General features: G+C 44.2%; 1 protein-coding gene across 1 annotated transcript; it reads left to right on the forward strand.

Annotated features, from left to right (window-relative positions):
• The first annotated feature begins 382 nt into the window (after positions 1-382).
• RPL11 (ribosomal protein L11) lies at positions 383-10,415 on the forward strand. The gene is made up of 6 exons (XM_015819646.1): positions 383-434; positions 3,530-3,683; positions 5,774-5,880; positions 5,957-6,088; positions 7,866-7,976; positions 10,077-10,415. Exons 1-6 carry the CDS (start codon positions 429-431, stop codon positions 10,104-10,106), a joined length of 540 nt encoding a protein of 179 aa, XP_015675132.1. The 5' UTR covers positions 383-428; the 3' UTR covers positions 10,107-10,415.
• Positions 10,416-12,119: the final 1,704 nt, after the last annotated feature.

The raw sequence follows: 12,119 nt of genomic DNA on the forward strand, positions 1-12,119 counted from the left end.
TATTTTCTATTCTATTCTATTCTATTCTATTCTATTCTATTCTATTCTATTCTATTCTATTCTATTCTATTCTCTGGAGCAATGTTTCTCAACCGTGGCAACTTTAAGCTGGGCGGAATTCAACTCCCAGACTTCCCCAGCTAGTAACGCCCCACTGTAATGCTGGTTGGGGGAATTCTGGGAGTTGAAGTCCACACCGTTTAAATTCGCCAAGGATGAACCTCTTGGTCCCCGGCTTTAAATGACGGGTAGGGTGCAGTGCTTTCTCCCTACCTTCAGAGGGCAGTGCGGCGTCGATCCCTCCTCTCTAGGGGAACCCCTCTGTTTACGAACTCACTGCCTTGACTCGGGCTCTATGGCAGTTTCGCCTGACCGGCCGCATTAAGATCCTCTTCCGGAGCTCCCGCGCTCTTTTCCACGCCTCCAAAATGTCGGTGAGTAGTAATTCTGCCCTAGCGGCTCCGTGAGCCGCCTTAAATCCACCTCCATCCTGACGGATCCGAGGCTTCTCGGCCGGGGCTCTGTGCCAGCGGGACAGGGAAGGGTCGGGGCCTCCTTTGAGGGGATTATGGGAAGCGGCCGGCGGAGATTGCTGCGCGGATGAAAGGGTGTAGAAAAATGACTGGCCCCCTTGTCCAGGCCGGCTAAAGATTTGATTCCCCATCTCGGCCTTCCTGTGGAGCTTATCCTCCGCGAGAGAGGCGCTTCTTCCTTGTCCCAAAACTGCTGGGCCTACCCGTGCCTTTTCCAGCTAAAAGACAACGGGGGCCGGGTTCCTACGACCTACTGAGCTTAGTTTAGCAAGTTAATCGGGGTGTGTCTGTGTTTCTGGATAGTATAATAATGAAGATGATGATGATGATGATGATGTTGGAAGAGACCTTGGAGGTCATCTAGTCCAACCCCCTGCTCAGGCAGGAAACCCTATACCATTTCAGACAAATGGCTGTCCAGTCTCTTCTTAAAAACTTCCAGTGTTGGAGCCTTCACCGCTTCTGGAGGCAGGTTGTTCCACTGGTTAATTCTGTCAGGAAGTTTCTCCTTATTTCTCCTTATTATTAATCAGACCTGATATATCCTATATCTGCCATCTGATACTATCTGTTATTTATTAGTGTCATAGTTCTTAAAGATATATCTTGCTGTTTTTAGCTTTCAGGTACTCTTATTGTTTTCAGGTACTCTTATTGAAGTCTCTTCTTAAAAACTTCCAGTGTTGGAGCATTCACCGCTTCTGGAGGCAGGTTGTTCCACTGGTTAATTGTTCTAACTGTCAGGAAATTTCTCCTAAGTTCTAGGTTTCTTCTCTCTTTGGTTAGTTTCCATCCATGGCTTCTTGTCCTGCAGGTTCAGTGAACTCAGGGCCTTTGCTTAGGAGGTGGTGTAGTGGATTTTGTGGGATTGTGTGTGCAAGTCTAGAAAACGTGTATATTCAGTTAAGGGGTTGATCAGCTGGTGGCTAACTCCCATGTCGCTCCTTCTTGAGGATAGTCTGAAATGCAATGCTTATTATATCATGCCTTGGGAAAGTGTCCTTCGTTAAATTAACTCTCAAATGGCCAGCACGAATTGCCCACTGCCTGGTAACTATAATGTCAGTCTGATGTTAAGAGGAGTATTATTAAATCTGTATTCCGCCAAAACTTTAATATCACAGGAGTTTACAGCAGTGTAGAAATGCAATTTAAAAATCTCTGCTAAGGAAGATTTTATCTTCCTGGGCTCCAAGATCGCTGCAGATGGGGACTGCAGCCAAGAAATTAAAAGACGCTTGCTCCTGGGGAGGAAAACTATGGCAAATCTAGACAGCAGACTAAAAAGCAGAGACATCACCCTGCCAACAAAAGTGCGTATAGTCAAGGCCATGGTTTTCCCAGCTGCAATGTATGGCTGTGAAAGTTGGACTCTAAGAAAGGCTGAGCGCCAAAGAATTAAGGCCTTTGAACTCTGGTGCTGGAGAAGACTCCTGCGAGTCCGCTGGACTGCAAGGCGATCAAACCGGTCAGTCCTAAAGGAGATCAACCCCGACTGCTCTTTAGAAGGCCAGATCCTGAAGTTGAAACTCAAGTACTCTGGCCACCTAATGAGAAGGAAGGACTCCCTGGAGAAGAGCCTGATGCTGGGAAAGATGGAGGGCAAGAGAAGAAGGGGACGACAGAGAAGGAGGTGGCTGGATGGAGTCACCGAAGCAGTAGGCGTGAGCTTAAATGGACTCCAGAAGATGGTAGAGGACAGGAAGGCCTGGAGGAACGTTGTCCATGGGGTCGCGGTGGGTCGGACATGACTTTGCAACTAACAACAACAACAAAGTGTGAAAAACGGTCATAAGTCACTTTATTCAGTGTGGTTGTAACTTTGAACGATCACTATACAAACTGTTGTAAGTCGAGGTCTAGCTGTACTTTTTAAAGCTGAAGGTGTCAGTAATTGAACTCGGAGCCTTGTGCATCCAAAACCTATTTTACGCAACGGAGTTATAATCTCACCCTGTTGATTCATTCAAGCGTGAGCTAATGAGTTAATTGTTTTTATTTTTGAAGAATAGTGCTAATATTACTAGTTACGAAGGTTATTTTCATTCACGCATCTTTTAGATTGCTCCAGTCTTGTGGTATTTCTGTTTGGGTATAAACTAACCAAATCATAACTTGCACTGTGGGGGACTATGGGGACTTTGTGAATTTCCACACAGCACTGTAATTGTTTTTCTTATTCAAGGTATATTCAGTGGGGTCAGGGGCCCTAACCTGTGACTTGTAATTAGAGCTAAAAATTAGTAGTGCATTAAATCCCTGCTTTAAGTAGCTACCAACAAATTAAATAGAAAATCAGTTTTTGAAACTGGAACACCAAGGTTTAGGAGCTATTTAGTCAGTACTTTGTTCTGTGTGGTGCTTCTAAGTCTGCTCTGCATTCTAACTACGATATCAAGAGTGTGATTTGTGCAGACGAAATACCGGGATTTCTATGCGATTTTGAATTGGCTACTATGCTAATAACTCCTACCTGGTACTAATCGTGGTTCCCTCTCCCTTTAGCCTACTAGTAGGTAGATTGGCAGATTGAAGCTAGAGAGATCAAAAACAGGCAAGAGTTACAATCATAATCGATAGCTGAAAAGTACTATGAGGAAGAGTGGGGTAACCACTTGGAGGCATTTAAGGCAGAAGTCCTCAACCTTTTGGGCGCCAGGGACCGATTATGTGGAAAGAGATTTTTCCGCAGACCAGAGAGTGCGTGGTTTTGTGTGTTGCCTGCATCCCACAGATGGGGCTTTGCTTGTTTGTACGGCCTGGTTGCTGGCATGCCACAGCCTGGAACCGGTCCACGGACTGGGCATTGGGGACCCCTGATTTAATGTGTTATGCTGTATTTGTAACATAAAACCAAAAATAGCCTTGCCAGTCTCAAGAAACCGAACCCAATTCCATGTATTGCTCCTTGTTCCAGAGTACATGTGATGAGAATAAGACTGGGCTGTTTCTGCCATAACCACAACCCCCTTTTTTTTTCCCCTACCATTTTGCAGCAACAAGACCAGGGTGAGAAGGAAAACCCCATGAGGGAGCTGCGCATTCGCAAACTCTGCTTGAACATCTGCGTTGGAGAGAGTGGGGACAGGCTGACGCGAGCAGCCAAAGTGTTGGAGCAGCTCACAGGACAGACCCCCGTCTTCTCAAAAGGTAAATTTGGTCAAAGGCGTCGACTGAGCTACAAGAACTAGCAGCCTTCTGATTAGCCTCTTCTTCGTTCAACTACCAGCCTTCGTTGAATCGCCAGCCTTCACCAAGCTGGTGGTAGGAGCTTTGATTTAGCCCTGGGTTGGGCAAGATTATTGTAGAACACAAAGAGTCGTGAAAATGACTCCAGAATCATTTGAGGTTTTCCTCTATGACAGTGGTGGCGAACCCATGGCACGGGTGCCAGAGGCGGCACTCAGAGCCCTCTCTGTGGGCACACGCGCCGTCACCCCAATCCTAGGCCTTCAGCTGGGTTTTATAAAACCTTTTCGTTTTAGGCCTCCGCCGCCGTGTGCAAAAAAAAAAAAGTTCAATCTGTCAATTTCAACTTCTCGCGGGAAAAAAAAAATTCTTGCAAAGTTGGAATTGATTGATTGAACTTTTTAGTCCCCCCCCCCAGTCTGCCGTTACCACTGTGGCCACGCCCACCCAATTGGCCACACCCACCCAGCACTCGACGATGCATAAGTGGGTTTTGGGTTGCAGTTTGGGCACTCGGTCTCTAAAAGGTTCGCCATCACTGCTCTATGAGATTCCAAATATTTGGGGTGGTCATGCTGTGAGGACTTTGTTTAGCGTCATGATCTGGTGTAAATAAACCTTTTGACTTAGGCTCAGATGCCTCCCTTGTCAGAAATCAAGAAACAGGCTAAAGCACCTCACAGGTCTGTAGACCTCCAAATTGGGTTAATTTACTAGAATCCACATGTTGCATTTATTTTTTACAATGCCCAGTTTTTATTTAACTGTATAAAATGTATTTTACATCTTCAAATTGTATTTGTTGTTGTTAGTTGCGAAGTCGTGTCCGACCCATCGCAACCCCATGGACAACGTTCCTCCAGGCCTTCCTGTCCTCTACCATCTTCTGTATACGTAGCTTGTAAGCTGCCTTGGGACAATTGTTATTCCAAAAGGCAGCGTAAATAATTTTGATAGATGAATACTGGGGCCCAGGGTCCAACACAGGATACTTTCAACTGCCAGTCTCATTTCCAGACATCTTTTCAACAATGAGGGCTTGACCTCTTTTAAAAATGGGAGCAGGATTCAAGCCAGCTTACTTGTATTATTGAGGATAGCATACCACGTACCTTTATTTATTTCTTTAAAATAAATTTGCCGCTGAATTGTTGTATTCACTTCTATCCACTTTGAGCCACTGGGAATAAGCAGGGAATGTAATGAACAGGCCAGTCCGTTTTCTGTCCAGTGAGGAAAAATGCACAAAGACAGCCTTTGCTGCTTTTCCATCTGAGCCTACAATCTCATTATGTCAGCACTGCCAAGAATACACTAGTTTTGTTTTGTTTTTCCAATAACAATTGAGCTGGAAATACTTTGAGCTTTAAAGCACTTAATTATACAAAGCTTCTTTTTGTCCTGAAATATTTTATTTATTTATTTATTATTCAAGTTTATATACCGCCCTATCTCCCTTACGGGACTCAGGGCGGTGAACAGGCAATAATAAAAATCACAGTAAATATTACATAAAAGCCTGCTCTAAAATATAAAACCTCTAACAAAACCCAATCAAAACTACACCAGGCCGGCCGCATGGAACAGATGAGTTTTCAGGGCTCGGCGGAAGAGGCGCAGGTCCGCAACTGTACGTAGGTCGGGGGGGTAGGTCATTCCAGAGGGCAGGAGCTGCCACAGAGAAGGCTCTCCCCCTGGGGGTCGCCAGCCGGCATTGGCTGGCCGACGGTACCCTAAGGAGGCCCTCTCTGTGGGAGCGGACTGGTCGAAGGGAGATATTTGGTACGCCCGTGACCTTCCCCAACCTGGTGCCTTTCAGATGTGTTGAACTAAGTCTGGTGTTAGATATCCCAGTGGGTGACATTTGGGATAGGATCCCATACATCTGGAAGGCTGCAGATTTAAGGGAGATCTGAGCTGTTGACTCAGGAGGTCTCAACCGATACTTGGATTTGGGATTTCCAATTTGTTTTTGTATGTTTGCTGAAGTTTGTTTTCTGCTTATTTTATCTGATTTCAAAACATCTTATAAAACTGGGTTTGTTTTGCAGCTCGATACACCGTCCGGTCTTTTGGGATCAGGAGAAATGAGAAGATTGCTGTTCACTGCACCGTACGTGGGGCAAAAGCTGAAGAGATCTTGGAGAAAGGATTGAAGGCAAGCCGCTGCTAATCACTTTTCTAAGACATGGAATTTGGAAGGGTAGAGATCTAAACTAATGTCATTATTCCAGGTGCGAGAATATGAGCTGAGAAAGAATAACTTCTCTGACACTGGCAATTTTGGATTTGGGATCCAAGAACACATTGACTTGGGAATTAAATATGATCCCAGTATTGGCATCTATGGCTTGGACTTCTATGTGGTTTGTATATTTAGCTTAAACTTCTACATTCTTACATTTTGGTATTGTATAACTCTAGTTTGGGCCCTTTCTAGCACTGCAGTGACAGCAGCGATGCTTGGCCCGTTCTCATAAACTGAAAGGGGATTGCTATCCTAAAAAAATGGGGAAACTGACAAAATGTTGCAGCTGGCGTACTTGAAGCATACATGAACCAAAACAGAGATAAAGATTTTGGTCTATAATATTAAATGTAGGTAACTGGAATGACACACGACTCATCTTGCCTTCTGGCTCCATGCCCCGATAACATCTGGAGAGAAGACTTTTATGATTTAATTGAGTGTTCCTCAACTTCAGCAACTTGAAGATGCATGGATCTCAATTCCCAGAATTCCCCAAACAGCTACACTGCACGGAGAAAGCTTTGAGTCTTCTATTTTATTACCAGATTTGGGGTTGAAGAATTCTGTCTCAGTCTAAATACGTGTGAGAATTAAGTCAGGAGTGTATTGCAGGGAATCGGGTAGCAGAAGCGGTGGCAGAACCTGGGGACAAGGTCAAAAGAGGAATCCGCTTAGAGTCGCTATATAGCCACAAACAACTAACTCTTGAATTCCTTTCACCTAATCTAGGACCAAAACAGTGTTAACCTTTGAGTAGATTCCTGTGCATAGCATAAACAGTAAATCAGTTTAGCTGGAATTTCACTCCTCTATCTGGCTTGACAGATATACAGATAATAAATTGAGAAGCGGGACCAGGAAGAATGTCATCATTACTGTTGCACCCAGAAAGAACTGAATCAATTTTAGAATAAGTGGGAGTTTGTTGATTTCATTTTGTTCGTGGTTTGATTCACATAAGAATGAAACTAGCATTTGTATTGAGTGAAACACTGTTGCAGATGTTAACAACCTGGTGCTTTCCAGATGTTTGGAGCTCCCGATTCCTAGCAGCCACAATATAGCATCCAGAGGACATTTGCTTACCTTTGATATATGTGCTGGTTTTTTTTTAAAGATATTTCTAGGAGGCTTGATACTAGTTTCCTGGTTATGATATTTATAGCTTTCATTTCCAGGGTTTTTATAGTTGATGGGCGTTTTGTCATATGACTTGTTTTTCACCACATTAAAAAAAGAGAACGGATTAAGTCTGTATGATGTTTTAGAAACCCTAATAAGAATTGATCCCTGATCTGTTCCAGCTAGGATTATCCTGTGAACAGCTCATTTCATTTATTTGGGGGGTGCTTATAATTTTTCTTCCTTCCGTGGAGCTTTAAGCTTTGCCATAACTGTTAAATAGATTAGTATGTAGCTTGTATCTTTCAGGGACCCCTTTCACTTCTTCATTGTTAAGGTCTTTAAAGCTGTAGCTGTTCTGTATCCCAGGTTGAACACTCTAGGCCAGGGGTCTTCAAACTTGGCCCTTTTATGACTTGTGGACTTCAACTCCCAGAATTCCTGAGCCAGCATGGCTCAGCATGGAAACCTCTCCCTTTCCCCTCAGCATGGCTGGCTCAGGAATTCTGGGAGTTGAAGTCCACAAGTCATAAAAGGGCCAAGTTTGAAGACCCCTGCTCTAGGTGCCACAGGCTCAGCCTCAGAATCTGAGGGACCCCCATGTTGATTAACCTCTTGCTCTCCAAAATTTCTGTTGCCAAGTTTACTTTCAGCGCTTTGCTAGTTATGAGTTACTCCCTTTGAACTACTGGGAGTGTGTCTGAAAAGCTTTCCTGAAGCTTGCCTTTAGGAGTTAACCATGCTTGTGTGTGCTACTCCTCTTGCTTCAGGTTCTGGGGAGGCCAGGATTCAGCATTGCTGACAAGAAACGCCGAACCGGCAGCATCGGGGCCAAGCATAGAATCAGCAAAGAGGAGGCCATGCGCTGGTTTCAACAAAAGGTACATCAGTGCAGTTTTTAACCACCACACACAAGCGTTTGAAAAGGACTGTGGTTGGTCTGCTCTGTTGGTTTTTAAATTGGGGGGGCAGGCATTCCTTAAGCCAGCCTTCCCCATCTGGTGCCCTTCGCAGGGATGCAGTGAGAATTCCCAGATGCAATGCGGGAGAGTCATGCCGCCCAGGAATGCTGGGAATTGTAGTTCCAGCTGTTTGCCAGGCACATCTCTAATCCAGCATATGCAACCCATTGCCTCCCCTATCCTAGTGAGGAACGCCAAAAGTATACCGGGAGTTCTCCACCTAGTTTAATGAAGAGAAGGACGAGGGGGGACATGATAGCAGTGTTCCAATATCTCAGGGGCTGCCCCAAAGAAGAGGGAGTCAAGCTATTCTCCAAAGCCACCTGAAGGCAGGACAAGAAGCAATGGATGGAAACTCATCAAGGAGAGAAGCAACCTAGAACTAAGGAGAAACTTCCTGACAGTTAGAACAATTAACCAGTGGAACAACCTGCCTCCAGAAGCGGTGAATGCTCCAACACTGGAAGTTTTTAAGAAGAGATTGGACAGCCATTTGTCTGAGATGGTGTAGGGTTACCTGCCATAGCAGGGAGTTGGACTTGATGACCTCCAAGGTCCCTTCCAACTTTATTATTATTATTACCTATGACCATTTGTACGGAGGTTGGTCAAAGTTACAGTAGTGTTGCACAAAGAGGGGGGGAGTTGTGACCAGTCCTCAGATTTTTGGCCATTCCAGCACCCCCGCAGTGACCTGACCTTGACTTGGTGGAGGCCCTTTGCATTTACAATCAGTTGTGATGCCCTGCAGTCATGTGATCAAGATCAGTGACCTTCCCTGCTGGCTTCAGTGAGGAAGCCAGCAGGGAAGTTCACTGGTTGTTGGGATGTCTCACACCTCTCCAGCTCTTTGCACACTCCCTCCCCCCCCCCAATTGGGAGTAACCACTTACCTACCTGCCGGCTTAGGATTTGCAACTTCGTGTTGGCTTCTCCACTAACTTTGGTTGTGGGAAGCCGAAAGGAAGTTGCTTTGCTTTATGACTGCAATTCAGTTAATAACAGCAGCTGGGACTGCGATGATGCAGTCACACTTTGCAGATGTGCGTAGCCATGGAAATTCTGGTCCCAACTGCCGCCATAAGTTGAGGACCACCTGTCTTTCAGTAGAACTGGGTAGTAAATTTCTCTTTTAGCGGTTTTGTTGGATTGAATAGTTTTGGAGGGCTATCCTGAATTGTTAGCATCTACCAGTCCTTAATTAAGAGAGATCTTAGTTAAGAAGCGGTGAATGTTCCAACACTGGAAGTTTTTAAGAAGAGACTGGACAGCCATTTGTCTGAAATGGTGTAGGGTTTCCTGCCCGAGCAGGGAGTTGGACTAGATAACCTCCAAGGTCCCTTCCAACTTTATTATTATTATTATTATTATTATTATTATTATTATTATTATTATTATTATTATTATTATTATTATTATTATTATTATTATTATTATTATTAAAACAAATGTAAGAGAAGGGCATATGCTTCACATGTTACAGCAAATTGTAGTTTATGTAGTTTTAATTATGCATCTATTGTCATGCGGAATATCCAGGGACATTGTATTTCACACATGCTTCCATGTGAGAAGACTTGTTCTTTAATGCACCTCGTTCATGAGGCCCTCTTTTTTTTCCAGCAACCTAATTGCACAAGGAAAATTTTAAATAGTTGGATGGGTTGAGTAAAACTATTTTAAATAGTTGGATGGGTCGAGCAAATAGAGCCTTTGAAGACAGTCTCCAATTAATTATTCATCTTTTTAGGCCTCAGTCCAGAATAAAGTGTCAGAAAAATATTTTACAAGCTTCAGCCTTTTTGAGTCCATTTTGTGAGATTGTACATACATTCACACATACTTGGAAGTTGGGGCTAGAGAGGGATGGGATGGGTGAACGTTGAACTGGTTTGAACCTGCTGTGTGTTCAGGCACAGCTTATACATCTGGAAAAAATAGAATGTGAGGGATCTTACATGTTTGAAGCAGAGCTTGCCTTGTTTATACCTGATCCAATTTCTTTTTTTCTCCTTGCAGTACGATGGCATCATTCTTCCAGGCAAATGAATTGTTTCCACTAGGAAATAAATGTGAATAAAATTTTACATTGTTTAATTTGCCATTGTGTAATCTTCTCTCCGTGGACTTTCTATATTTGGGCACTGGATATCACTCTTTTGGAAGAAACCTGAAGATTGGGACTACTGTGCTGCATTGGGTGGGAGCATGTGGGTTTCTGAAGAGGTTAATTGTTATTCATCTGGATTTGGTCATTTGTTGGCATCTGGAAGCCTCAGTGTGATTTTGTTGGCATCTGGAAGCCTCAGTGTGATTCAGTCAGGTTTGATGGCAACACTACTAAATATGCAAGACGTATCATTGGTCTTCCTTTTTCTCTTTTGTACAATAACTTGGAAAATACCCAGTTTTCATTCAGTCAATTTCCCTACCCCAGTGTTTCTCAACTGCAGCAACTTCCAGATGTGTGGCATGGCTGGCTGGGGAATTCTGGGAGTTGACGGTCACACCACCTAAAATTGCTTTTGTTTGAGAAACATTGTCCTAGACTAGGAATGGACAACAGGCTGCATACATCCTATCAGCATTCCAAAAACAGCACGGCTGAAATCTGATGGCCAGTCCTCAACCGTGTACAATCCTTTGATTTTGTTCCAAATAGAACAGTAGGATTGGCGCAAACCGAATTCATTTCTATTCTAAAAATTCCATCAAAGCAGCCAGAGATTCGTAATGTGTATAAGCTGCTTGGCCCCGATGCTGCCAGTTCGGCGTTCCTTGTCAGCAGTGCTGAATCCTGGCCTCCCCAGAACCTGAAGCACAAACAGGAGCACACACAAGCACGGTTAACTCCCAAAGGCAAGCTTGGAGAGCAGAGGTTAATCGACACGGGGGTCCCTCAGATTCTCAAGAGGCTGAGCCTGGGGGCTGCAGCACCTAGAGCAGGGGTCTTCAAACTTGGCCTGTTTATGACTTGTGGACTTCAATTCCCAGAATTCCTCAGCCAGGCACTCTTCGACTAACTGCTTCATTATACCGTTGCTCCAGTACATTCTTCAAGGGAAGTGCATTTACAGACTGGCCCAGCATAAGAGTTTGATCCTTGCTGGAGGTGATAGACCACGGGTGTCAAACTCTCCGCGTCACGTGAAGTGTCGCAACGTATTGTGACCTTTTTTGCATTGCTGGAGCTCCGTGTGATGCAACCAGCCCATGGGCTGGCAGTTGTGACTTTTTTTGCATTGCTGGAGCTCCGTGTGATGCAACCAGCCCATGGGCTGGCAGTTTTGTCACCCCTGCGATAGACTGTGCTATATAAGTGAATCCTGTGGAATAGTAACTTTGAAGGCTCATTTGCCTGTTAAAGACATGTCTAGGCATGTCGTAACTCTGAGGAAATACTTCCTTCCCTGACAACCAACCTCTGAAGACCAGTCTTAGACTTAACAAAATGCCTCTCTCAGCTGCACACATTATCCCCTTGTGTTCAATTCATCCTGTGCTCGCAAAGTGTATTTGCTGTACTCAGCCTGCAATTACTGGTCTTCGCCTCCTTTGGTTGGTCCTCTGATTCAAAAATGGATACGAAAGAGACATGGAAATGAAAGAAGAATAAAATACAAACTGGGTTTTGGGGAACAGGTTCTGCAGTTGAATGTCTTTTTTTTTTTTTTAAACTTGGTGATGAAATGCCTAAATTAACAGGAAAGGTGGAAACTACATTTATTCCCAACTAACAAATGTGAGTGCAGATGTCTAAGGATGCTCAAATAACAACCTGCCTTTTTGTGCATAGCCAGCATTACTGAGGCTGAATTTTATAATTGGGTAAGAAATGATGCTATCCTTAGAAATGGGGCACATTCTGGGCTCATATAACAATCACAAATTAGATACCTCTCTATATCAAAGTGTATTCGGCAAGCCTATTCCAAGCGTGTTCTTTTTAAATCATTCGATGCAAAACCAGAAAATCAGGACAATTGATCAAACTCGCCATGTCGTGTGATGTATCGTGACTTTTTTTCCATTGCCGACAATGGGGTGGGTGCAGTTTCGGCA

This window comes from Protobothrops mucrosquamatus, unplaced genomic scaffold (genome assembly GCF_001527695.2).
Source record: "Protobothrops mucrosquamatus isolate PMUCROS unplaced genomic scaffold, P.Mucros_1.0 scaffold963, whole genome shotgun sequence".
NCBI lineage: Eukaryota > Metazoa > Chordata > Lepidosauria > Squamata > Viperidae > Protobothrops > Protobothrops mucrosquamatus.